Genomic DNA, 27,975 nt, shown 5'->3' on the forward strand with positions numbered 1-27,975 from the left:
TGAGAACACTGGTAGAAAAAAGTTTTATTCTCCATCTTCTAAAAAGGAGTTACATACAGAAAGTAAAAACAAAATATAAATAATGCTTTAGAGAGTCATTTAAATAAAATTGTATTCAAAATAAATTTAGAGAGGAATCATTATGAAACGTTCAGTCTCCACGCAATCATATCAGAACACAGCTGAGCCTCAGCAATTTTCGAAGTAATTTGTCTGTAAAGGGCACCGCTTACTGTTCGGGTCATATCCAATGCACGTTGCTTCTGTTCGTTTTGAAGCTTCTCTCTGAACTGTCGCACTGCTTCCTTTTTGTCAGACAAAGACGACACTGTAACCCTGCTCATTTCCTTGCCTGCCTCACAGCTCAAGGTCAAGTTGTTTTCAACTTCACTTACTGCAGAGGAGAAAGAACTCCGAAGGGTGACCATTTCCTTTTCCAAAGCTCGTGCAAACTGGTCAGTAAGGATGTCCTTGCTTTCTAACCTCAGGGGTTTTACTTTGCAGGTTGGTGGGAGAACTCCAATGAGGCTATGAAGGCACTGGAACAAGACAGTTTGATTTCTGTAAAATAAAACAAAGGATACAATTCTTTCAAAATTCGTTAGTGGAACTGTACAATGAAGCTACTTTAAACTGACTGGGGAAATTACCTATACATCTTATTGTATAAATCTTTTAAGTTCTATTTCCTGCAGGTAGAATGGCAAGCAAAATCTTCTCTTTATGCCAACTACTGTATAGCCAAAGAATTAATACTAAGTAGACTTGTGCAACATCAGCGCTGAGATATATACTCACAGTTAAGAGTGCTGTGTGGCATCTGTTTCTGGGACAAGTATTGGACTGTAATTAAAGGGGTGAAGGAGATTAATGTGTTTCCTTACATGCTGAGCCAGAAGGGAGTTACAATGTGTTTTGTGTGAACATTAAAGTATAGTAAAGAGTTGTCCCATAACTTGGCATTTTCTTGTTTTTAAGGGTTTACAGAGGGAATGGCTATGTTGCACTTAACCAGCCTTAATTCCTTTAGAAAAGTGTTTTTAGTTTATGATTTCATGGGGTTTTTCAATACAAGAGAAGGAGGGTATAGCAGTGGGCAGGGATGCTTTTCCCATAACTTCCATTATGGCATGCGGATGTAGTATTATGGGCCATGGGAGACTCAGGGAAGACAGAATGGCCTGTCAAACGCTACATCTGCTGTGCTGGGCCAGCCCCAGATCCTCAGAAGAGAGGAGTCTTTGAAGCCAAAGAGCTTAACCAGAGACTTGAAAGCACTCAGTATATTGGATACTATCCCTGACTGAACTGGAGTTTACAGCCTAGGCTGTCTTCAGTTTCCTGTACATTTTTTTAAACCACAGACTATAGGGCCTACCATTTTTCTTCAAGGCATTCTGATTTCAGTCCATTTGAAGACAAGGGAAGATGGAGAAAGCTTTATTTTCACGATAAGGCTTTAGTGAAATAGTGTCCATCTTCTCCAAAGATAGCCTGTGGCTTCAGTCTCAAATTATATGAAATGACAACTATTAGAATGAGAGTTAATTATAAGTATAAGGGCAAAACTTAGATACACTGAAGTTAATAACTTTGATTAGCGATATAACCTGAATTCCTCAAAATGTATATTTGGCACTAGTTTTCAATGAATTAATTACACGGGAAGTTTGAAAGATAACTAGCCAGTGGTTTATTAGCAAAAGGGATAAAAACAATGGTAAGACACACAGTTTCTTAAAAAGACTGATATTGAATCAGTTTTCACTAGCAGATTTATTCAGAGTTCCTCAGATGATTCAATCTTTACTCAAATAATGTCCTTTAAATTTGGTGATGATACACTGTATTCTTCATATGAAACAATGAGGCTAATCCCTACTTTGAGTAAAAACTGAGCCTACTATAAAGGCACACCAGTAATACCTTCTCTTTACTCTGTCTTTTAGACTGAATTGTTCAGGGTAGGGAATGTACCGTATTTCATGTTTGAGAAGTATTTAGCATACTGTGTAGGCTACCAAGCCAAATAATATTGCTATTATTAACGTAGTACTTGGCCTGATGGAAGAAGTTCTGTGGCCTACCCATTTCTGAAACAGGTAAGATCTAAACGTGGATACATGCTAGTTCAGCTGATCCATACTGAAAAAAATAATGAAGGTGCAATCGTGACTATTCAGACAAAGATTTATACGATCATTTATTAGATTTTGAGGACAGGAATTAATCAGCACTGCATACAGAATATTGAATTAAAATTCACTATGAGATGTTAAGTGAAAAAATGGTTAATGATCAGATCACCATTTGTAGATTTCTTATTTTTAATCACAGTGTTAAAGGGCAAATTTAGTTTTATTTAAATAAAAGTTATATTACCTTTTAGAGAAATTCAGGATTTTCCTAAATTGACATAATCTTGCAATTCAAACTGAATGGCCATAAACTGAAAAAAGTAGGGAACTCATGAGAGTTGCAGATATTTGCACTCTCCAAACTGCCTCATGAAGTTTGCATATAAGAAGCTTCACAGGAAAGCTTGCAAATTGCTAAGCTTCATTCATTTACTGAAGATCTGTGGTTAGTAGTGAGATTCCAATTCTTAGTGCCAAGGGAATATAGCCAGAAATCTGACTCAGAGACATGCATTATTTTCCAAGGGTAGTAAGCAAAGACAACCCTTAAAGTTGCTGAACATACATTATTGCAAATTCATGGAACTGTGTATTTTGACATATTAAATAGCATTAGTCCTATATATACTTTGATTTTATGCCCAAGTGTCTGTGCAGAGCACAAATGATTGCAAAAGGCAATTCAATCAGATCTACTAATAGGCATAGGATGGTAATTTAAAAACAGTCCTAAATGGCTGTCACTGCTATACTTATTAAACTATGACAAAATAATTATAATGAAAAAATAATATGCTGCCTCAAACTCAAGTTATGGAGGATGTGATACTGCACCCCATATTCTTCATAGTAATATTATCTGATCATAGCATAATTCTGATGTATTTTATGCAAAATAAGCCATGTGAGGTGACATTGGAAAAGTTATGATTTGCTGAATATGATTTCTTAAAATCATATGTATCACTGTCTGTATTCATGTATCACTTTTGTATCTGAAGTTATAAATACTAGGTATCTGTATTTCAAACGTAACTACACCAGGGTAACGCCCATTAGACAAGATGCTTTCAGTCTAGATAGCTGGTTGGGAAGGGCGTATTCAGAGCAATGAGCCATTAGGGAAAACAAAAGGCCTTAGGAGAAGCTTATCTCCCACCTGGTGAGCCGTCTTGAGAACATTACTTAGCCTATGAGTGATGCCTGCTATGACACTACAAGGACATGTGACCAGTCTTGGGATGTCAGTATCTTTCCACAGACTGGGTTGGGAACCAAACTTTGGAACAAAGGGTTCCCACCATATGCAAAAGCTATATAAGGCAGGGAGTGAAATCATCTGGTTTTCTTCAGTCCCCACAAAAGACTACTCCTGGAAACATCCGAGGAACAAAGACTGAACTGGGGGAAGTGCTGGACCCAGGCTAAAGCAATTTCTAGCCTGTGAATGAAATACCAGGAGATTCCAAGCTGTGAAGCAAGTGCAGCTTACCCCTTAAGAATCTGCAGCCTGCTTGTATCATCTTTTAGGGTGAGAATCTGCTAATTCATAGCCTACCTAGTATATTAAGCTTAGTTTGCATTTTTTGTTTCTTTGCTAGGTAATCTGCTTTGATCTGTTTACTATCCCTTATAAATCACTTAAAATCTATTTTTTGTAGTTTAGTAACTTGTTTTGTTTTCATCTAAAATCAGTGAGCTCCGACTGGAGCACTTGGGGAAAAAATCTCTCGCTTGGCTACCACAAGTGTGCATTGTTCTCGTCACACTGAGGGAGAGGTGGACCGGGTATTAAACCCATATACTGGCCAGATTTGACCAGGGCAGCACAGTACTACTTTGGGGTCCCAGGCTGGGAATCTGGTGGTTAGAGAGCCCGCATATAACTGCAGCTACCTGTATGAATGCTGGTGAAAGTGCAGGCTGGAGGGCTTTGAAGTTTGTCACAGCAGTACAGTGTGAGAGGGAGCCCTGGCTGGTGGATCAGGGGGCTCAGTGGGGCTCCAGGTGGCACCTCAGGGGGAACCCATCACATAGAACTTGGTATTCCCTAAGCTTTCTAATTACCATTACCTGCAAAACAATGTTAAAGTTCCTTCAAATGGAGTTTTTAGATTCCAGTTAAAGACAGTGCCATGCAGACTTCCCAATTTATGACAAAACATATTTTCAGGGCATTCTTTGATTGGCATACACTCCATTTGTGATAGTAGCCACATGTTCACCGGAGTCAGTGTGCAGTCAGATGAGACTATCTGAAAGGAGAATTTGAGAGAGACTGCAAGAATAGCAAATATATCTTCCATGGTGCCTGTAAGAGAAAAAAAATATGAAAGGGTATTAAATCTAAGTATTTAAATATTTTACTAGTTAACAAATACTGATCAAAATGTGTTTTTCTTTCAGATTTCATCCTTAATTTCAGTACCTCCTTTTTACTGCTATTTCAAGGAAGCTGGAACTGGGAAGTTTCAATGTTTCCATAGTCACAGATGATATCTACCTTGCTTACCTAGCATTGGTATGTCCCTCTAGCTTGATCTTACATCACAACTGTCACCCTTGGATTCTGTTTCACCTCACAAGTCTACCAAAGCATCCAGCCCTTCCCAGGGAATTCCCTTCCCACCACCTTCTTACTGGGTTCTTAGCAAGCATCTAGGTCAGCTGACAAAGGGCCTCCTGGATATTAGAGAGTTGTAAGGAAAAACATCAGTTTGCCAAGAGAATTATCAATAGCCTACTGTGATATTAGTATGATTGGTGGACCTTGGCCATTGATACAGTATCTCCAAAATAGTCTCCTCTTCCCTGGCTTTGCCCACAGAGATGACAGAGCATTTCAGATTCCCTGCAGCTGATTGAGAGAGGGAGGTCTGATTCTAAAATCAGACCAAATGAGAATTTTTTTTTTTAAATGAAAAGGGTTTATGTATGGCTGCATTTTGTCATCGGTATGAGGTAATCTCAAAATGTTTAGCTAGTTATCCCAGGAAAAATATTATTATATAATTGTTTATATGAAAGTTTAATATGTCATACTTAGAGGAGATAAACAGTAGAGACTGTATCTTTAAAGACATTTTTCTCCCCCTTTCCTCCTCAGATCAAGCTCTAAGATTTGCCAAATAAGCTTGCTTGTCAGTTTCTCTTGAAGAATGAGTTTTAAATTTGGTGTCCCTTGTTTCTCTATTAAACAAGAATAAACTGGAACTCCCAATTTACCTTCTCTATATCATTCTCTCTTTGTATACCTCTATCCTATCCCTTCCCCTTATTTAATTTCTCTAAATGAAAAAAATCTCTGCCTTTTCAATTTCTACACATGTAGAAGTCTTTCCATGCCTCTAGAGATGTTACTTGTCTGTGGGCATCTTCTATTTCTGCTACATCTTTTTTTGCAAGAAGATGACCAGAACTGAATTCAGTATTCAGGGAGAAGGCCATTGATTTATAATGGGATAACACCATTATATGTAAAATGGATATCCTACACATTGTTTGCTTTTTGATCACCAATGTGCATTAAACAGAAAAGAGGATTATAGTTATTTTGATCCCAGCAAAGTTTATGCAGAGCTGGTAAGAAAATTGCAGACAAAACTGTATACACTGGTTTGCCAAACCTGAAATTTCTTGTGAAAGTGAGTCAGGTTCAACAAACTTTTGATGAGCATTTGGCAAAATCACAGTTGCCTGGTTCCCTGTCTGCTCACCTGGTCAGCTGCTGGGGAGCTGTGCCATACAGGTCATGAATCCCAGGATTCCAGGGTCCGTGGCTCCAGAGCAGCCCCACTGTCAGGGTTCCCAGGATTCCTGCTGGTAGCCTGAAAGCCCTGGGGACTCTCAGGGTATCCAGGCTCCCTGCTGTGGAGGGATTAATTGAGGCTTTGCTCCTGGCGCCATGGAAGGGAAGCTGGCAGACTGGAGAATCTTGGCTGAAGCCAGGGCTCTCAGGACTTCCAACATTCTCCGCCATGGAGCTGGGAGCCTGGAATGAGCTCCCAGGGTTTGCAGCTTTGGGGCACTTTCCATGGCAGGGCTGCCCCAGCACTGTACACCATGAGCAGGTCTGGGAGCCCAGGCAGCTGCTGAGTGAAAATGACAACAATCTCCATTTCACAGGTCAGCAGTTGGACGGGAGAGCATATTTTATTTTGGAAATACCATGTGTCAGCATTTCTGAAATGACATTTTTTCAGAATTTTCAGGACACAAGAAGTTTTGAAAAAATTGGTTGTGTTCCAATATGGAACGCAACCAAATTTCAAAGTGTCAAAATTTCTCAAATCAGAAATCCCTCAACCAGCTCTAGTTATATGAAGTTCAAATTATTCTTTCCAGGATGCATTACCTTCCATTCATCATCAGCCATCACAATGCCAATTGACTTAAGTTTTATTAGGTCCTTCTGAAGTTCCTCTGTCTTTTTTAAATAAAGAATCTACATTTTATGTTACCTCCAAATTGTGCACTGCTCTCCCCCTTTTTAAGATCAATGAATATATTTAAGCACTAAACCTAAGTACAGAACCTGAGAGCAACTTACTTAAAATTTTTCCACATTGAGAACACATTTTTCCTACTGTTTTCTGTCTCAGTCAGTTTCTAATTCATGACAGACCATTACTTTGTAATGAAATTATACATATTTTGATAAAAATAATTACAATATGAAAAAATGAGATTATGGCTTAAAACAAAGATGAGGAAATTAAATTAACCAGCTCTTCTGACTAATGTGAACAAATCAATGCATTACATATTTACCTGTACGACTATTATTTCTTAGCAAGTTTACTGAATATTTTCCACTTGAAATATCTTCCAAACATAATGAAATTTTCCCACATAGTAAAGTCAGCTTTTTGCTTTCTGGCAGGTTGCCATTTTGATATTTTCTCATCTTAGCATGCAGCAGTATCATACAACATATATCACGGAATGCCAGCAGTGGTGAAAGGCGGGTAACAGCAACAAATGTCTTTGCCCCATCTGACGGAATTTTAGAAGGTCTTCCAAGGTACTCTTTTTTCAGATCATTCTTGCTATGGAAGTCTAATTTTATCCTTTTTGGCTGTGGTTCCATTTGGCATGAGGAGATAGACATTGCTGAGAAAGTCTTATTCAGTTTAACTATTTTACTCTGACACTCAATAACTGGAGAAACTGAAGTGAAGTCATGATCCATTACCAGGGATAAGCTGACATCATGCAGTGACCTGTAAAACCCATAAAGATTACTGTACTTCAAGTTCACATTTTACAGTCAGACAAATATAATCAAAGATTTGCAAAGAGGTGTACTGACATTTAGTGCTTTAACGTCTTGGAGATTCAAGATTTTATGCTGTCAGCCGCATTACCAAAGAACAGATGAATTGATCAAAAAATCTTTAACATATTTTCAGACTAATTCATATGATAGTGCAAAGGTGTCAGGTAAGCACTTTGAAAGTATATTTTAATATATACTTTACCCAAGTCAGTATGCATGGTGTGAGGTTTCGAAATCAAAGGCTGGGATTTTCAGAGAAGCCTACAGCAGCTAGGTGTCCAATTCCCATTGGAAGTTAATAGGATCTATGTGCTTAATTCCCTTAGATGTCACTGAAAATCCCAGTCACAAGTTTGTGTAGATAAACGATTAAAGTTTATTTTTAAATTTTGTTTAAAAAGGTATTATTTACTTATAATGCAGTACAAGGATACCTAAAATACAGAACAGCAACATTCCTGCCATCTTTAAATATCTGTTTGAAATTTGATGTTAATTCTTCAAGTGAAGGATAGGGCCCTTCTGCTACTTCAGACTTAATTTTAGAAACCTCTATGGAGTTTTGTTCAAATAGCATTTGAATTTCAAAGTAAGATTCTAAATTATTACACTATTTAACTTAACAGATACAATACAGTGCTGTGTGAAATTTGTGAAATGCTCTATTCACTTTAATACTACTATGTACTGTTCTCTCACAAGGGCCCTAAAAGGACTTGAAACAATGTTTTTGTTAATTTCATTTTGTCAGTCAACTAAGCTTCAAGCTATGAGTCAGGTTTAAAAGACTCATGTTTCACAGTTTTCTTTGCAGTGAAGTAACATCTTATGCTACAATACAACATTGCAATTTCGCTCAAAAGGAAGGGGAAACGTTTTTAGGCACAGACATTGCTAGTTAAATATTCCATGGTCCCATTAAAAACAATTACTACGTTAAATACAAAATTACTACCTTCAGAGCTAAAAATTAAAACTTAAAAGCGAAGACAACCTTTTCCCCCAGTGGCTCTTAGAGATGAAGATGAAGTCAAGTTTTTTTTATAAAGCTATAGCAATCTGGCAGTTGAGAGAGACCACATGTATAGCTCAGGCACAGTGTCTAAAAGGCTTAGCAGGTCAGTACACTCACAGTCATCGGACAGATTTTCAGTGGCACCCTCCAAAAGACTAACTTTTCCAACATCTACTACTTTGCTTATAGGAATATACATAGGTCAAAAGGTGAGAGCTCTGCCTCTAACAAGCAATATGTTCCTGTGTCAAGTTTAAACGCACTTTTCAAATTAAATACTTGCTAATTATATTTTTCTAGGACATAAGTGAATTAGTGAACACTCTCTAGGGATGGAAAATGTTCAACTAACTATGAAAATCAAGATATATAACAGAATAACCAAGTCATTTTAAAGAAAGTTAGTTTTATTTAATTTTTTATACATACAGGAAATGCTACAAATTTATTTACACTTGATTTAAATCATGTGGGATTGCCAAATTTTTATTTGGCTTCACATCGAACACCAAACTGTAACAAAATTCAATTCAGAAGACTAACACTAGAGTAGCTGGATGCACATCACGTGGCCAGATGTTACAAATGTTATGGTCAACAGAAAGTCTGCGATGTTTTCTATGGTACTTTTCTCTTAAAATGACATGGACTCTTGCCAAGAATGGAAACAGAAACAAACATTTTTAGATTTATTGAAGGAATTATGCTAAGGCAGCAGAAAGGATACAGTGAAAAATAAACCCAGAAATGCAAAAGTTAAGGAACTTTTAGCACTGATGTAGCCACATTGCACATAGGTAGTGTATTACGTTCAGTTTTCTTGCTTCCTATGTAGTTTAAAATTTCTTTAAGTTTATAACAGGAGTTGCTAAACCATGGCTCTTTTACAGTTAAAGTGCGTCTTGTGGAGCCCCCCACGTCCCCTCCCCCGCTCCCATTCTCCATCTACCAGACTGCGGGGAACTCAGGGCTTCTGCCTTGCAGCAGGGTGGTGGGACTAGAGGTTCTGCCAGAGACAACTGGTGCCCGCTGGGGGCGGAGGGGCACAATTTAAAGGTTCGTCCCGTGCTCCTCCCAACAGCTTGAGTCACACCTCCCAGACACGTCTCCCCGCTTACCCTCAGTGGCCCCTCCCTGCAGCTTCAAGATGTTAGCTCTGCAGGGAGAGGCAGCAGCAAAAGCAGTGGCTCTCCCTGCAGCTCCCAGCTATTTGCCACTGCCTCTCCTTATGTCTATAGCTCCCAGCTTGACAGCTCCAGCAACTGCAGTGCACGGAGTGGGTCTGGTGGCACCATGTGACTGAGCAGGGCCAGCAAACTCAAGCAAAAATCAGGGGATGGGTACATGTCTCTCCCCCCCCCCGCATGTATCACCTTTGGCTTCTGCCCAATGGGGAGGGGGTCTCAGGGCTTCAGCCTCACGGGGCATGCTTGCCAGGGCTTGGAGCTTCAGCAGGATTGGGGCTGAATTCCTGAGCCTGGGCAAATGTCTCCTGCACAGCTGAACCCCTGAGATCACCCTCCCCGCAGGGCTGAACCCTGAGCCGGCAGGCGCCTCCTGCATGGCTGAAGTTCTGAGACCCTCCCACGCCACCGGGCTGAAGCCCTGAGCCCCAGCAGGCGTGACCTGGATCTTGATTTTCTGAAATTTTGTCATATGCGGCCCGGAGGGTAAGTAAGTTTGGCCACCCCGGTTTATAACATAAAATATAGATTTCTAAAGCACAGAGCCAAAAGTTACAAGTCAAATTTTTAACTTTGTAGTCACCTTTAACTTTGTAACTGCAGGATCCAACTTATAGACTAAGTTATTAGAATGTATTTACTTACAAGTTAGGTGATTCTGTTATTTTTACTCCAATTACCAAACTGTCATCCACCACACGTTGCCATAATTTCTCTATGAGGTGTTCTGGGACCTCAGATGTCAATGTCATCTTTTTATCAAGAGGATACAGAAAATCTTCTTCATCATCCCAGAGTGAAACAAGACCTTCCTTACAGAAAAATATATCTGTTTAAATAACTGAAGTGCATATAGTATAATTCTTTTACTGAAGTACTTAAGTGTTTTTACTTTACTGATTACCAAAAAGTATTCAGATGGTCATGAGGACAAAACAGAAATTTACCTGGAATGTGTTATACTTGAAGTATGAATGGAAATCTATAGAAACTAATTCTATCTTCTACAATAAATGTAAGATGTGTTTATCTAACTGTGCTTTGCAATGAACTCCTCATATGCATTAAGAAACTCAAAATTCATCCTTCCATTGTGAAACTGATTATATATTACAACAACGCTGTACTGCCACATAACCCTGTTCAAGCCAGTTGGGTATGTGATCCAAAGTTGTCTTGCATGATTGCATCTTAGTATCTTAATAGCTTTTGGTTCCTAAAACTATTAATTAGCTAGACATTGACAAAGGTGAGTCTTGAGATGCCCTAAAATACAGATGCTCCAATGTAGGTTAATTGAATATGCCACACATCTAGGGAAATATACTAAGAGTCAGTTTCCTTAAGTGTGTCGCCTTTTCAACCCACAACTGAAAAGTCAGTTTCCTACTATATATCCATCTCCAGTTAAAATAGATCATATTTCATTTTGACAAAAAATATAGAAACCATGACCTCACAATCATTTTACCTCTTCTGCAGTTGGTAGGATATGCTCTCGCTCTTGGACAAGATCTATTAATGCGCAGCAAGATTCAAAAAGAACCTTCTCCTTGAGCCGTAAATGTTGTTGAAGTTCCCGAACAGAACTGCAACCAGCCTGTGGGGTATAAAAAGGATGGTGATTAGACTTAAGTCACCAAAGTATGAATGGAAGTGCCTTAGGGCCTTTCAGCTTTATACTCCACTCTAGACATTTAAGTCAAAATTTTAACTTCAGGCTGCCTGAAGTTAGGCACTGAAATTCATATTTTGAAAATCAGGCCACTTGCTGACAAAACAAACTTGGGTGCCTAACTTTAGACACTTAAAAAAAAAATCTTGGCTTTAAGATAGTCTTCTGGATCCTCAAAGAAATCATAGATCCACACAAATATTTAGTCATCTCTTCCTGCTTTACTTTTCCTATCTAAATAGAAAGTTCTTTTTGCCTACGTTGGTTGGGATTATTGGCCAAACAAAGACCTTACACTTAACTTCTGAATGCCCCATCTGATCAATCTCAAAATTGCCTGGAATGTTCTAGGCAGAAATTGGCATACATCTATTATTTTGATGAAAACCAGAAGGGGGGGGGGGAGGGGAAGCAAAGGACCCATCAAGCCCTTTGCATCTAGTTAGTAGACTTAGCTGCTTCAATCACCTCTTTAATCGTCTATAGGCCCAAAAAAACCAAAACAAACAAACAAAAACCATTTGATGGCAGCCATTCAGCCTACTGGCATAATCTCAGCTCTGCCCATCGTCCCATTAGAGTTTGATGACACCCTGAATGCACTTATCTCCCAGCCAGGAATAAAATGAATAAGAATGGTGTGGAGGATGAATGAAGGGTCATGGAGCACACAGAGGTGGGAGAGTCAATGGAGGAATGCATGGTGTGTGCAATGAGCTCACCTTGAAGAAGCAATAAAGTGAGTAACCCTCTGGTAATCTAATTTAAACTGTACGCATGATAAATTATTGAACCCTAATTTGCATCTTCTATGCTTTTTCTCCAGAAATCTTGGTGCAGAAGTCTGGAATGTGTTCTGCTTCATGACAAAGCAGCAGTATTCAAGTATTTGTTTAGTAAACTCTTTGCTGTGTCTCCACCTCTGTCCTACTTTCTAGGAGAGCATCAAGAGAATTTTAGAAAAGATTCAGGACACAAAGCTATCTTTTCAAAAGGGAAAGGTTGAAAGATATAAAAGTTGGGATTCATTCCTTTAGTTGTTTCTGCAGCATGAACTTCATGCACACTGCCCCACTCTTGCTCCTAAGCTCCCCATTTGGAACCCTCACATTTGTTTCTATTTCAGGAACTCACTGCAAACTCTTCACCATCCTCATGCCCAGGGCTCCAGGTGTCCATTTCTCATTCCCCCAAAGACTCTCTCTGACTCCCCCATTCTACGTGCTGTGTTCATCTGCATTCCCCAGGTTCCCTCCATTTTCCCCTTCCACTCCATACCAGAGTCCACCCCGCATTTTTCCCTCTTGCCAAAGTCTCTGTGAGCACCTCTTTTCACCCACCATTATTTCTCTTCTTTCTATCTGGGAGATATGTCATGTAGGATATCAACATGTTAAACTGTTTTGGGACAGTGGGAAGAGGTGAGATAGGGATATGCTTGATGGAAAGTTATTAATTGGTGCTATCAACCAACTACAGTAAAAGCTGTGTTATCTGGCACTTTATCAACCAGAAAGCTCTATTAACTGGCATTTCCGATATCTCCCAATAAACAAATCTTCAGTCCAGTAACTGGGACGAGTACACTGCCCAGGAGGTTATGCAATTGCACATTCTGCACTCTACTTTTATGCAAAGGAGGCAGAAGACAAGTAAGCAAGCTGATATCAGGGATTTATTCAAAAAAACAGCTTCCAGGATGTGTCATAGGGTCATTACAAATTCAGCCCAATCTCCTACAATGATAATTGATGTTGATAATGATGACCCTGACACACTGCAAGATCCTGAAGAGCCTTCTGAATCATCAAAGAAAGATTAAATTATGTTCAGTATAGTTTTAGAGCTTGGCTACACTTACAGATGTAGAGCGCTGGGAGTTAAACCAGCCTTCGGAGACCGCAGCAGGGAAAACACTGCTGTGTGTTTACACTGTCAGCTGCAAGCGCACTGGCCTGGGCACATAAGCAGCTCCTGCAATGCCACAAAGAGCAGTGCATTGCGGTAGCTATCCCAGTGTGCAAGTGGCTGCAGCGTGCTTTTCAAATGGGGGCGGGGGTGGAGTGTGACAGGGAGTGTGTTGCGCGTATGTGGGGGGAGAGACAGTGTGTTTTGGAGGGCAGAGTGTGTCAGCATGCTGTCTTGTAAGTTCAGACAGCAGCAGACTCCCCTCTTCCCCACCTCTCTCTCTCAGACACACTCACAGCAGCAGCATTCCACAGTAATGGTTTGCTTTGTCCCAGAGCAGATAAACACGCTGGCTGTCAGAAGCAGAGCTTTGAAAGGTGATATCCGCATGCCCGCAGCCGAGTTCAAAACAATGACAAAAGTGGCCACTTGACTTCAGGGGATTATAGGACGTTTCTGGCGGTCAATCACAGTGCAATAATGCAACACGTCGTCCACACTGACATCCTGGCGTTTGAGCCAGGGCGCAGCAAGCTCTATGCTTCTCGTGGAGGTGGATTACCAGGAGCGTTCCAGCTGCAGAGTCCAGGTGCTCTACGTGTCTTGCCAGTGTGGACATCTCAGGAGTCGGGGCGTCCAGGGCTGATTTAATGTGCTAACTTGCAAGTGTAGCCAAGCCCATAGTGTTCAGTGTAATTTTAGTGATTCAGATGTACGCCATGCACTGTCCATAGTGATATGTAGTGTCATAAGATAACCTACTGTATAGAAAACTACCTGTATTCACCCAAGTGCTTCAAGAAACCAACTACTTTGCAGTGCAGTAATACCACTGGATTGGTAAGTACCTGTATACTATTTTATACTTTATTCATTTTATTGTATTCTAATCATTTGAAAATTGGTATTCTATTGGTAAGTATAACTAACTGGAATTTTTACTAACCGGCATGCTCCCCACCCCCATATCCCTAACATGCCAGATAAAGCTTTTAATGTAATTTGATCTATAGACAATTGCAGAGGTGCTTGATGCTATGGCTCTGCTAAACATATTCCAAGGGCTCCAGGTGTCCTCCATTTCCCCCCTTAGAGTTTTCTGATTTCCGCCCCCCCCCCCCCACCAAAAGTAATAGGGTTCTGACCCTTGAGGCCTAAAAATTCCCTGAAATTTTGGTATTAATCAATGTGGCATTCAAAAGTTATCACGTTACAGCCAAACAGTGAAATGCCATTAAGTTGAGAATAGGATTTCTAAAGCTGGCCAATAATACTAATCTAAGAAATTAAGATGCACAGAATTTGAAAGTAGAGAGCAATTATTTGAATAGGAATTAGTCTTGCGCGTTTCACATAGGTCATTTCCCTCTAGCGTAAATGAAGCCCTGGGACTTTTCTGGCAAAAATGATGCATTTCATGATTGTCAATGAAATCTACACTTGAGTAAGAGATAAAGTTGCCAATTAAGTTAGATGAAATAATAATCAGCAGGAGGATGGAAATTTTACAATCCCAGGGTTCTCTATCTAGATTGCAGGTCTATGAAGATCAAAAAGCACTCAAAAGAAAGTTTTCAGTATACAGAATCTTACGTGGGAGATAGTCAATGGGTCCGTAAGGCCCAAAGCAAAGAAAATTATTGCCTTCGAGAAAGTGGGAGAGACAGGAAGGAGGCACCTATAAAACTTCAGTGGCCAGACAGGAAGGTACTGAGCTATAAAGCTTCAAGTGTCCAGGCTACTTTCGAGGCTAATGCAAAGATTACCCCTCATGCTTGCTTTATTTTTCTTAGTCAATTCTGTTTAGGCATTTTACTTTTGCTTAATTGTTTTGCAAGCCTACCCCCACAAATCAGCTACTGACATGTGAAAATATACCACCAAGAGGTTAAGTGTCCCGTCCACGGTCACAGACCAAGTCAGAATGAAAAACAGAATGAGGACCCAAATCACTTGACTACTAGGCATGTGCAAAACCCAAGAGACTACTGTTACTTCCTTTCTCTCAAGGCAAACCATCACTGTTTAGAGAGTCTACAACTGTCCTGCCAGAAGAGAATCTCAAGCAATAAGAGTAACCATTCAAATATTAAGTTGGTATTTAAACACAGTGTGTATATAATGGCCATTGTGATAGTCTCAGGTATTTTGATAGAATAGTTTCAACATTACCCCCAAATCCCTTTATTTTCTGGATTTAAGTTGGAAACAAGTTAATTCTCGAAAATATTTGATTTTTTTTTTCCCAGTGCATAGAAATTTTATATATTTCCACACTACTGGTTTTGTTTCTGATGCAAGAACATTTGCAATTTGGTAGGTTCAAATTCTGCTCTCAGGTGCACACATCCAAACTGTAGTAAGGTATGTGAGGAAAGACTATGAAGATTACTTGGCTAACAGAGTAATGAAATATGGACCACCACTGATGCAAAAAACAGAATACTTAATATTTATTTCTCCCTGAGCCATACTATATGATACAATTAACAGCAGAAATTATTTTCTGCTTTTTTGGCATAAATTTATCTTATGTTCCACATCAGATATATAACATAAGAATGGTCATACCGGGGTCAGACCAACAGTCCATCTACCCCAGTATCTTGTCTTCTGACAGTGGCTAATGCCAAATGCTTCAGAGGGAATCAACAAAACAGGGTAACTATTGAGCGATACATCCCCGGTCATCTAATCCCAACTTCTTGCAGTCAGAGACTTTGGCATACCCAGAGCTTGGGGTTGCATCCTTGACCAGCTTGGCTAATAGTCATTGATGGACCTACTCTACATGAACTTATCTCATTCTTTTTTGAGCCCAGTTATACTTTTGGCCTGTACAACATCCCTTGGCAATGGGTATGTTGACTGGGTGTTGTATGAGGAAGTACTTCCCTTTGTTTGTTTTAAATCTGCTGTCTATTAATTCCATTGGGTGACCCCTAGTTCTTGTGTTATGAGAAGGGGTAAATAACACTTCCTTATTCACTTTCTCCACAGCATTCATGATTTTAATAGACCTATATCATATCCCCCCTTAGTCATCTCTTTTCTAAACTGAATGGTCCTAATCTTTTTAATCTCTCCTCATACAGAAACTGTGCCATACCCCTAATCAATTTTGTTGCCCTTCTCTGTACTTTTTCCAATTCTAAAACATCTTTTTTGAGATGGGATGAGCAGAACTGCATGCAGCATACAAGATGTGGGCACACCCTGGATCTATAAAGTGGCGTTATGATATCTACTCCTTTCCTAGTGGTTCCTAAAACTGTTAGATTTTTTGATTGCTGCTGCACATTGAGCAGATGATTTCAGAGACCTATCCACGATGACTCCAAGATCTCTTCTGTGAGTGGTAAAGACTAATTTAGATCTTATCAATCTGTATGGTTTTCAACTATCAACACTGAATTTCATTGGCAATTTTGTCACCCAGTCTTGTGCGATCCCTTTGTAACTCTTCACAGTCAGCTTTGGACTTAACTATCTCGAGTAATTTTGTATCGTCTGCAAAATTTTGCCACCTCACTGTCCACCCTTTTTTCCAGCTCATTTAGAATATGTTAAATAGCACAGTCCACATACAGATTCTTGGGGGACTTCACTATTTATCTCTCTCCATTGTGAACACTGACCATTTATCCCTACCCTTTGCTTCGTATCTTTTAACCAGTTACTGATCCATAAGAGCACCTTCCCTCTTATCCCATGACTGCCTATTTTGCTTACGAGCTTTTGGTGAGGGACCTTGTGAAAGGCTTTCTGAAAGACTAAGTACACTATATCAACCAGATCATTCTTGTCCACAGGCTTGACGACACCCTCAAAGAATTCTAATAGATTGATAAGGCATGATTTCTGTTTACAAAAGACATGTTGACTCTTCCCCAACATATTGCGTTCATCTATGTGTCTGATAATTCTATTCTTTACTATAATTTCAACCAATTTACTTGGCACTGAAGTTAGGCTTGCCAGTGTGTAATTGCCAGGATCGGCGCTGGAACCCTTTTTTAAAAAAATGGTATTACTTTAGTTATCCTCCAGTCATCTAAGACAGAGGCTGAGTTAAGCAATTGATTACATACCACAGTTTAGTAGTTTTGCAATTTCATAGTTGAGTTCCTTTGGAATTTTTGGGTGAATACTATCTAATACTGGTGACTTATTACCATTTATCAGTTTGTTCCAAAACCACCTCTATTGACTGCCTCTAGTCTGGGATGGTTCCTTAGGTTTGTCACATAAAAAGAATGGCTCGAGTATGGGAATCTCCTTCACATCCTCTGCAGTGAATATGGATGTAAAAAATTCATTTAGCTTCTCCACAATGATCTTGTCTTCCTTGAGTACTCAATTAATACCTTGATTGTCTAGTGACCCAATTGATTGTTTGGCAGGTTGCTGCTTCTGATGCACTTACATTTGTTGTTGTTGTTGTTGGTGTGTGTGTGTTTTGCTATTTACTCTCCAAATTCTTTTTTGGCCTGCCTAATTACACTTTTACCCTTGACATGCCAGAGTTTATGCTCCTTTCTTTCTAATTTTTAAAAAAACAAAAAACTCAGCAATTTACGTATTAGGAAATACAGAGAGCACTACAGAATGCAAACCTGTAACCTTGCTTCGAGAGCTTGGATGGTAAGAAAACCATTCTCTTGTAGTTCTTTCGTAGGAGGAAAATCCTCTGTACAATTGATGTTGCTCTAAAGAAAAGAAAACATTAGTCTATCAGCTGAAAGCAAGATGCAGCTTACTGACATACAATTATAGAAGAACCTATTATGAGAAATTATAAAGCCACAAGGATCATAATGTGCAATCAAAAAAGTTTTTTTATCTACCAAATAAAAGTAGAGGTTAATGGTAAATATTGCAAACACCAATTTATGAGAAGTTAATTAACAAGTGCTAGGCTCTTAAGTGTCTTTGGTTAATCAGAAAATAAACAATGTAGCAAGTGTTGCTATAAGTATCAACATGAAACCTCTTCAGCAGCATTATTTTAATTTCCCCAAAGATCTTCTGTTATTGACTGTCACGTCAAGTCAGACAGTTATTTCAATTGATTCTTGTTTGTTATAACCTCACTATTAAAATCATAAGGCATTGTATTCAAATTTAAGGGTATTTGATAGCATATGTACAGCTTTACTTTGCACAAATATTTCTATTAATATCTTGAGCTTCTGTTAATGAAATTTCATTAGCATGTATTGAACGGGTAAGAAAAGGTAAACTGAACTTACTGCATAGCTGACCTCTCCAAAATCTGTTATAATGAATGTACTTAAACTATCTGTATTAGATTCGTCCTTAAAAAGTAATAAAATTTGTTCAGTCCCAGTGCCAATAAAGTCATCTACTAGAACAGACTTCACTTCTTGCCATCTGGAAGCAACCTGCAGTAAAATGCAATATTAAAAATGTATACACCTTTTTCAAAGACATCTGTATTTGAGATTCAATTTTGTTGCAGTTTGCCTACAATTATCCACTTTTTAAAAAAGCACATAAGTGAGCAATTACTATATTTGCACAAGCAGGTACTTTAGTCAAGGGGTTGGACCACGGTACTGTGAGCTAAAGTCTCAAATTCTGTTTCTAGCTCTATCACCCTGGACAAATTAGTTATCTTCGGTGTCTCAATTTTCCCCATCTGTAAAGTGCATATAACTTCTTTCAAAGAAAAGTCCACTTTTCCAAATAACGTCTTTCAAATACTGCAGCTTTTGAGTGTTCATTCTTAAATACCATTTACAATAAGGATTTTCAGAATTTATTGAGACCCGTGATTTAGTCATGTGATTCCCACCAATATTAAGATAGTTGTAGAGCTAAATTCTGCACCATGTATGGAAAGCTAGCTTATTCACAGAGCAGTTAAGGAGATGGTAACTTCAGGCATTTAGAGCCTGCCATATTCCCTCTCAAAGCTCAAATTACAAACAAAAATATCAAATTAAATGTTTATGTCAATTAGGTTCATTAAATGCGAAGAACTGAACAAAAAGCGTATTTTGTGCTTTGAAGGCAAACTACGAATTTCCAAATAAAGCAAAATTAAACACAGCTTCGTCAGAATATCAAAACACTAATAATTCACACTGCCTCACGAATGTAGCAAACTAAAGCCAAAAAATGTCCATGGGCTTCACTTGCTGCATTTCTTTGTTGCTAAAATGTCAGGGAAAGTTAGTAAAATCCAAGCAGCAAATTTAAATTTGGAGTCAATATCTATTCAGTTCAGTTCTCTAAAATGGATTATGTAAAAACATTCATAACACAGACTTATTATAAGGGCAATTTTTATTCTAAACAACTTTTGAAATAGGAAGAGAGACACTGGCCAAGTCTCATTTTTTTTAATTAAGCAACTGAATCATTTACTGTTTTTTTTTAGAAAAATCACAGAGCAATACTAGGAAAGATGTACCCTACTGTACATAGGTCATTTTAATGGAAGCAACATAAGGAGGAGCAGAGGTTTACACTAAGCTCTCTCTTGTGGGAACCTGACTTACAAATGTGGATGGGGAGAGGAAATAAAACCCTTAAAAACTTCCATTGTTTCTAGCTATATAAGACCACAATACCTGAAAGCTATCTTTCTGCACAGCACAGACATTTCCGGAAGCAAATGACACAACATACAGCATGCCATTTCTGCTTGTTGTCGCTACTTGTATTGAACAGGGCTCCTCATATGGAAGCTGGCAGATATCTTTAGGAAGACCATCTTGGAACCAAATCAACTGTTTTTTGTGGGTGATGGCAGCAGCTGATGTTCTGAATTGGCTTCTTGATATTGCAGTCCTGCGGACATGCACACAAGATATCACGCTGCTATAGGCATGAGGCAGAAAACAGGTGCCAGTTAATATTTTCTGATTTTCAATTGCATATACAACAAACTCACTGCCCCAGATGGCTCCATCTGATTTCGAAAGTGTTTGCCCATCTTTTTCTTGTGGCAAACAAGCAGTTCTTGTCCCTAATACTACAATGCCTTCATTCTCAATCTCATCCGCCCATTCAATGGAAGAAAACGGAACAGAAGCACTTAGCACTGTGCAGGTTTTGGTAGAGATATAAACTAGTTTTTTAGCATGTCTCCATAATACCGTTGGACCATTAAGCAACCTTATATCATTTTTCAATTCATAGTCCAATTTAAAATTTAAGCACTGTTCAAATTTGTTGGAGCTGTGAAGCAACAATAAAAAGTACTTGAAAACACTATTATTTTTTTTCTCTCTCATCAAAATACAGGGGAGATTAATTCCTGTTCTGAAGTCTGCTGTACAGCTGCAACAAACAATTTCAATATTCAAGCTCCCACCATGCATGCTAAACAGTCCTGAGGATTTTTGAACAAACAGCTTAGTGCCACTGTCGTATGCCATTCTGTTGACATGTAATCCTCTTGTTTTTTCAGCCGCACATTTTGCTTTTGACAGCTGAAAAATGACGACTTCTCCATTGTAAGATAAGATTTTTTCTTGTTCATCTGATAGCATTTCCCTTTATGGTTATTCCACTACATGAATTCTGGATGTCTCTTCATTTTTCATTAGGACAATTTTTCTGTTGAACGAAATTTGTAATCCAACTGATCTTTTTCAATCTACAAAAGTAAAAAGAAATAAAAGCTTTTCAGATTAATTGAATATAATTCATGAGGATTGCAGTTACAAGCCAATCATATGGTCCCTACTATAAAGTTCTGAAGTTAGTGTGATGTTTGCCACAGTTAGCAATGCAGGACTGGAATCAAACTTAAAAACTTTTAAATCAAATATAGACAATCAGTAACAATTTGTGGTAGAGATCTAATATTTTTACTCTTAATATGACAAAATATCTTTTAGTTAGTTTTTGACATTGTTGTTTACCAAAAGTATTAATATACTGGTTTCCAACAATTCTACAACATAAAATAATTTATTTCATTTAAGCTATTTGATAACAAAATTATATTAAGTTATTTCACACATATGGAATCATGAAAATTCAAGAAGGTTGCTCTTGGGCAGGGGTGGGCAAACATTTTGCCCCGAGGGCCACATCGGAGTTGCAAAAATGTATGGAGGGCCGGGCAGGGAAAGCTGTGCCTCCCTGAACAGCCTGGCCCCCGCCCTCTACCTGCACCCTCACACTTCCTGCCCCCTGACCGCCCCCCCGGGACCCCAGCCCCATCCAACCCCCCCTGCTCCCTGTCCTGACTGCCTAACCCCCTATTCACACCCCCCACCCCCGAGACTCCCACGACTATCCAACCACCCCTGTTCCCTGTCCCCAGAACCTCCGCCCCATCCAACCACCCCCTGACCGCATCCCCGGGATCCCTTGCCCCTTATCCAACCCTTCCCCTCCTCCCCTCCCCCCCCAGCTCCCTTACCATGCTGGAGCCAGCCATGCCACTGCGCTGCCCGGCAGGAGCTTGCCGCCTGGTGGAATCAGCCACGCTGCTGCACTGCCTGGCAGGAATGGCAAGCCAGAGCGCTGGCAGCGTGGCGGCAGGAGAGGAGGGACAGCAGGGGAGGGGCCAAGGGCTAGTGTCCCCAGCTGAGAGCTCAGGGGCCGGGCAGGACAGTCCTGCGGGCTGGATGTGGCCCGCGGGTCATAGTATGCCCATCTCTGCTCTAACAGGAAATTGCAACTCCAAGAACTCCCAAACTATTTACTCAGGCATAATTCTATTTACATTTAAAGAATTTATTCTTGAGCACAGTTACACAAAAAGGTCTTTTTAAAAGACTTTATTTTCAGAATAAGAATACAACTATCATGGTTGCCTGGAAAACCTTTTATAGACAAAATGTAAAGAATGGAGGCAACCTAAGCCAAGTGACAGGTCACAATTTATATCCCAACTACATATTCTCAGCAAGCTCCTGAGAAGAACAAAGGTTAATTTCCATTAGCTGGTCCCATAAATCAACAGCAACTGAAAACAGCTTGATTTATATCTAGTTTATTTTTAGCAAGGAAACAAGCAGATGTTGGGAAAGTAAATTTAATTCTTAGCTACATTTAAAAAAATCAATACTACACATTGTGTGAAATATATATTTTCAAATATGTAGCAACAATTTAAATAATACTGAATTACTTTCACACTAAGCCTTATTGTTGAACAAAATTGCTTTTCATATAATATTTCTCATTTCAACTGATGCGGTTTGAAAGTTATTTTTTTCATCCCAATCTGGTCCAAGTTAGTTAAGCCTTTCTGAGAAAAAAAACAATACATTTTCCCCATAAGTTCCATTTAGAAGTTTTGTTCTTGGATAACAAACACACCCAAACCAAGACACTTCATACTTGGCATATTAGTTTTATTGAAGCTTAAAAAGCAAACCAGGTTTAAGGAAAACTGATCAGCAGTTTGAGACAGTTAGGAGCTTTTAAGTAGACAGTTGCACATATGTGCAAACTTTCTCCAGGTGTGCACCGAAAGAAGGGAGAACGATTCCACTCCTGTCCTCACTTCTCCACCTATTTCTTTTTTCTAGATGAGATTAGAAATACACAGAGTGGATAAAAAAAATCAATGATTTAAAAAATTTTAAAAAATTAATTGATTTTTTGATAAAATGCTTTTTGAGGAAAAAACCTATCTAAAGATAGTTTTAATTAAGATATCTTTGAGCTATAATGTATCTCATCATGGGATAGGGATTATAAATTCTAATTCTATAGTATGAGACAATATATTCATGTAATGTTTAAGAAAAGTTTTGTAAATGAGTTCCAATAGTTCATGGATTAGGGACCCAATTTTATGGGGTTCCAGGGGCTTCTGGATAGATTTAGATTAATCTTTATATCTACCCAATGGGACTCTGTGCTCAGTCTATAAGATAACATCAGAGATGCTTAGTTTTGCAGTTCTCAAACTGTGGATTTGTGTCTCCAGAGATAACATGCTTGTTAACAACAAAAATATTTTAAAACAAAATAAAAATAAATAAATAAATAAAATAGAGGTGAGAAATAGACCTCAACCCCACTGTCCCTCTACAAATTTGTGTACACAGAGTCAATCCCTTACCTCTCTCTAAAAGTGCAAAGTTTCAAAAAGTTCAATGAACAGAAGATTGTTGGGGGTGGAATAGATCTGGACAAGGAGAAGTCTGGAGATAAATGTGAGAAGGGAGGGATATGCAGTAGAAACAAAAGTGAAACTGTTTGAGCAGCATATTCCAGAAGTCTTGAGGTCTTTCTGAGTGCAGCCTTCATTGATTTGAGATCTACCATACCATTCTCTCACTAGAAGAGAAAACCGATAATGGTAGCAGGCCGTAAAAGAGACCCAGTTTGTGAATCATAGAATTGAATCATAGAATATCAGGGTTGGAAGGGACCTCAGGAGGTTATCTAGTCCACCCCCTGCTCAAAGCAGGATCAATCCCCAATTTTTGTCCCAGATCCCTAAATGGCCCCCTCAAGGGTAGAATTCACAACCCTGGGTTTAGCAGGCCAATGCTCAAACCACTGAGCTATGTCCGCAATGATCCTGTTGTATGTGCTTGTGTGACAACAGAAGAAGGGAATGTCTTCCTTACAGAAACAATTGATACATCAAGAAATGCACACAGCAGAATATTTACAAGTAGTAGTAGTAAAAGCTATAACAAACTGAAAAAAAATTCAAAAGTCTAGTACGCAACTTGGTCACAGACAATGCTGCAAATGTATCCAAGATGAGAAGAAATTTAGAGGAGAGTCCCAAGGTAATAACATACAGCTGCAGTGCTCATTTGATGCAGCTCCTAGCCAAAGACTTCAGTGTTCCAGAAATAAAGGCTAACGTTGTTGATATTGCAAAATACTTCCATAACAGCCACTTTGCAGCAGCTGCTCCGAAAAAAGTGGGAGGAAGCAAGCTAACTCTCCCACAAGACATGCGATGGAACTCAGTAGTGGACTGTTTTGAGCACTATATCAAGAACTGACCTAATCTGATGACAGTTTATGAAAAAAATCGTGAAAAAATAGATATCACTGTCACAGCCAAAGTTCTCAACATTGGGTTTAAGAAAAATGTGAACACATGCTAAGTACCCTGAAGTCTAATTCTGTAGCCTTGAACAAAATGCAGGGAAATAGCTGTTTTATGGCGGACACTGTTGAAATTTGGAAAGAACTAAGTGAGATCTTAAAAAGAGAAATATGCAATGAGAGAGTTAAATTACAAGCATTAAAAAAATGAATGATACAAGCACTATCTCCAGCTTATTTTCTTGCAAATATTCTCAGTACTCAGTACCAGGGTCAAACCTTCACAGCTGAAGAAGAGGAGTTGGCTATGATGTGGACATCCAGCAATCATCCCTCCATAATGCCAACTATAACAAACTTCAGAGCTAAGGGTGAACCATTCAAGAAACATATGCTTGCTGATGGTGTTTTAAAGAAAGTCACACCAGTGAACTGGTGGAAGTCATTTAAGCACTTGGATTCAGAGACTGTTGAAGTGATAATCTCACTTTTAACAGCAGTAGCTTCTTCTGCCGGTGTAGAAAGAATATTTTCTTCCTTTGGACTAATTCATTCCAAATTGAGAAATTGTTTGGGACCTGAAAAAGCAGGAAAGCTTGTTTTTCTCTTCCAGATTATGAACAAACAGGAAAATGAAGGTGAAGACGACTGAGTTAACTGAAGAAGCCAATACAGGTATTTTAAATTTTTCATGTTGACCTGGCTGACATAGTTGATTTTTTTTTTAATATTTAACTATTTTAGTAAAAACAATTTTAACAAAAACAAACCTGATTTTAAAAAACTTGAACGTTTAACTCAATTCAAAAATTCATATGCTTGTTTTGTTAAAATATTATATATGTTTGCTGATGAAGAAAAAAAATCCAGAATACATAACGCTGTTGTTTTAGTTAAATAAAACAATTTAAAATGTCTGTCTGGTGATTTTCTCCTCCTAATACAGCATGACAAGAAAAGCCTCCAAATATTAATGATTAACCTGTTTAATTGGAGATATTTATGAAGTCACTGGGAGGTGAACTATCTGCTTCAATTACCTTTGGTAAATGAAATAACCAATCATTCATTTTCTGATATAGCTGTTTTCAAAAGAAATCACTTTAAAAATGTATAGTGGTTACCTTCTAAAAATGAAACCTACATCTATCTCTCAGTTGTGAAGATTACGTATTAAGGTTATAACAACCAACAAGAATGCACTTTTATGTAGAAATCCATGATTAAATAGAGGCTTCCTGACTAGTGATTTAAATCATTATTTAAATCAATTTGGTTTAAATTAAATCCACCCTGGAAATACAACATGGCTACAAGTTACCTTTCACAAACTGCACAATAAAATAATAATAATAATAATAAAAAGAAAGTTAATAGATAAAGAAATGGATTGAAATTTGTTGTAAAACATTTATAGTAAAAATGTAGTTTGAAGTTTTCCCGGATATATTTTTTTTCATTAACAGTCCCACAAAAACAAAAGTGACCACATTCAATTTATAAAAGACCACGTTACAAGTAATTTGCTACTCTGCATTAGTACACGTACTAGTAACTTGTTATACCCATCCAATGAACACAAGTTAACGTTACCACAGGAATGAGCAAGTCATTTAACCACTCAGTAAATCAGTTCCCCATCTGGAATAGTAAAACAGGAATAGTAGTAATTCCCTACTTCACATCAGTGTTGTGAAGATAAATACATTAATGATTGTGACAGTCAGATATAATAGTAATGGAAACTATTTAAATACCCAAGATTTATAAATAGTCTGCAAAAGTGAGGTTCCTAATTTATATAGATTCTTATAACATCCTCATCACTGTATTATGTGTGTGCCATTTCCTATTTTTCAAATTCAGTGTATCTAAAGACCCAGAACTTGCAACTAATTCACATGGGGGGACCCATGTGTTGAAATGATACCTTTCTGTGCAGAGCAAGGTGCAAGATAAGCCTTAAGGTTGTGTCAAAATAGGTTTTTCCAAGTAACACACTTTGCAGAAATAGTATTTTCATTTAAAAAGCAAGTTCACACCTCTGATAAAATTCCTATCTAGGAATGATCCAAAAGGAAGGGAACTATTGTTCTAGCCATCCAGTGAGGAATCCCCCCATTACCCTACTTACAAAAAATGAGTGTTCTAAACTACATGCAAAATTCGCTGCCGCATATTCGCATTAAAGCTACAATACTAGTTACATTCTTCTGCTCTGTTTAGTAAAGTGCTTTTTACAGTAGCAGAGATTCATTGAGCAGATAGGATTTGTTCTAGCACCAAAATCTGGAGATAGACCAAGGTTTTCCATTTATGGCATTGTTTTGTCATGAATTCCAACAGCTCTCCTATTCAGTCATACTTTTTGATCAAGATGTAAGATATCAATAAGCTACTTATAACTACATGTATTAACAAAAAGAAAAGGAGTACTTGTGGCACCTTAGAGACTAATCAATTTATTTGAGCATAAGCTTTTGTGAGCTACAGCTCACTTCATCGCTCACGAAAGCTTATGCTCAAATAAATTGGTTAGTCTCTAAGGTGCCACAAGTACTCCTTTTCTTTTTGCGAATACAGACTAACACGGCTGTTACTCTGAAACACGTATTAAGGATGTCTAATTCACAAAAGAGAAAAACTTTATTAACTTGTACACTTTATATTGAAAAGTAGCTCTCTGCATACCAAACCAGTCTTCAATTCACCAAGCTGAACCTAATGAAATATAGCTGCAGCCTGCATACAGGAATTACCAATTGAGTGGCTGCCACTGGCACCATCAATGTGGAGAGAAATGCAAGTTGCAAGTGACTTACCAGGTGATGTGTATATTTTACAACTCTGAATGTGGGCGGAATACCTAGAGTCTCTATTCAGTCTGATAGTTCAGCTATCAACTAGATCAGTGGTTCTCAAACTTTTTTACTGGCATACTTAACACCATTATAAATGCTGGAGCCAGAGCCGGGTTGGGGTGGAGGCTGACAGCTCGTGACCCCCCCATGTAATAACCCGGCGACCCCTTGAGGGGTCCCGACCCCCAGTCTGAGAACCCCTGAACTAGGTAAACGTTTATAAGCCAGGAGAGCCCGACTCCCGAGCTAGAGAAGAGTGGGCAGCCACCTTCCCCAATCTGCCCCCTCCCAAAGCACGTGAAGTCGTTCCCTGAGATCCGTATTAATTAAACGCTAAAAGTAAAACTCAGCCCAACCCTCAGCCTCAGGGGTCGCTGTCCACTTAGGGGGTCCCCCTCAAGGCGGCGCAGCCCACACCTGAAGTCATCGCTCTTGACATCGCCAATCCCGCACGCCCAGGTCGGGGCACCAGCCACCTGCCCCAGAGGAGAGGCCCAGTGCGTGCCCCCGGGGCGGCGGCCGTTATGGGCAAGCCCCGCCGGGCGGCGCGCGGATGGTGCTGAAGGGGCGGGGGCGGCCGCGGCGCGCGCGCGCGGTGCCTGTTCCTAGGCAGCGGCGCCGGGGCCGTTACACAGGCACGAACCTCCCGTCCCCGCAGCTTCGCTAACCGCGCCCCGGCCCCGCCGCGCTGGCGCTCAAGGGCCGCAGACCGCGCGCCTGGCCGGGGAAGGGGTGGGGGGCAGCGCTGGTAGCCCCCCGCCCCACGCGACCTTACCTGTCCCGCGCGCGCGCGGACACCGCCCCGCCCAGCGGCTCCCAGCCGGCCCGCCACGCAAAGCATTGTGGGAGAGGAAACTCTCCCGGCAAGGCTGGAGCCGGGGAGAGGAGGAGAGAGGCAAGGCATGA

At 39.4% G+C, this 27,975-nt stretch overlaps 1 protein-coding gene across 2 annotated transcripts; it reads right to left on the bottom strand.

The window, feature by feature from the left end:
* On the bottom strand, window positions 1-27,899 carry FANCB (FA complementation group B). 2 transcript variants are annotated; one of them, XM_077815998.1, is made up of 9 exons: window positions 27,845-27,899; window positions 19,798-20,828; window positions 18,451-18,603; window positions 17,815-17,907; window positions 11,087-11,215; window positions 10,261-10,427; window positions 6,909-7,360; window positions 4,212-4,449; window positions 1-561 (listed from the first exon to the last, which is right to left on the bottom strand). In XM_077815998.1, exons 2-9 carry the CDS (start codon window positions 20,719-20,721, stop codon window positions 141-143), a joined length of 2,577 nt encoding a protein of 858 aa, XP_077672124.1. In that variant the 5' UTR covers window positions 20,722-20,828; window positions 27,845-27,899; the 3' UTR covers window positions 1-140. The 2 variants fall into 2 exon arrangements, with proteins under 2 accessions (XP_077672124.1, XP_077672133.1); XM_077816007.1 differs by lacking the exon at window positions 27,845-27,899 and adding an exon at window positions 24,697-24,910.
* Window positions 27,900-27,975: the final 76 nt, after the last annotated feature.

The sequence above is a fragment of the Eretmochelys imbricata genome, chromosome 1 (assembly GCF_965152235.1).
Source record: "Eretmochelys imbricata isolate rEreImb1 chromosome 1, rEreImb1.hap1, whole genome shotgun sequence".
In the NCBI taxonomy this organism is placed as follows: Eukaryota; Metazoa; Chordata; order Testudines; family Cheloniidae; genus Eretmochelys; species Eretmochelys imbricata.

Excerpts from the sequence above, each read along its gene's own strand:
- FANCB (XM_077815998.1), bottom strand. The coding sequence starts at position 20,721 with ATGCTATCAGATGAACAAGAAAAAATCTTATCTTACAATGGAGAAGTC. Across the intron at positions 17,908-18,450 it reads TTGGAGAGGTCAGCTATGCA|AGCAACATCAATTGTACAGA; the intron begins GTAAGTTCAGTT and ends TCTTTTCTTTAG. Across the intron at positions 7,361-10,260 it reads ATAACAGAATCACCTAACTT|GTCACTGCATGATGTCAGCT; the intron begins GTAAGTAAATAC and ends TGGGTTTTACAG.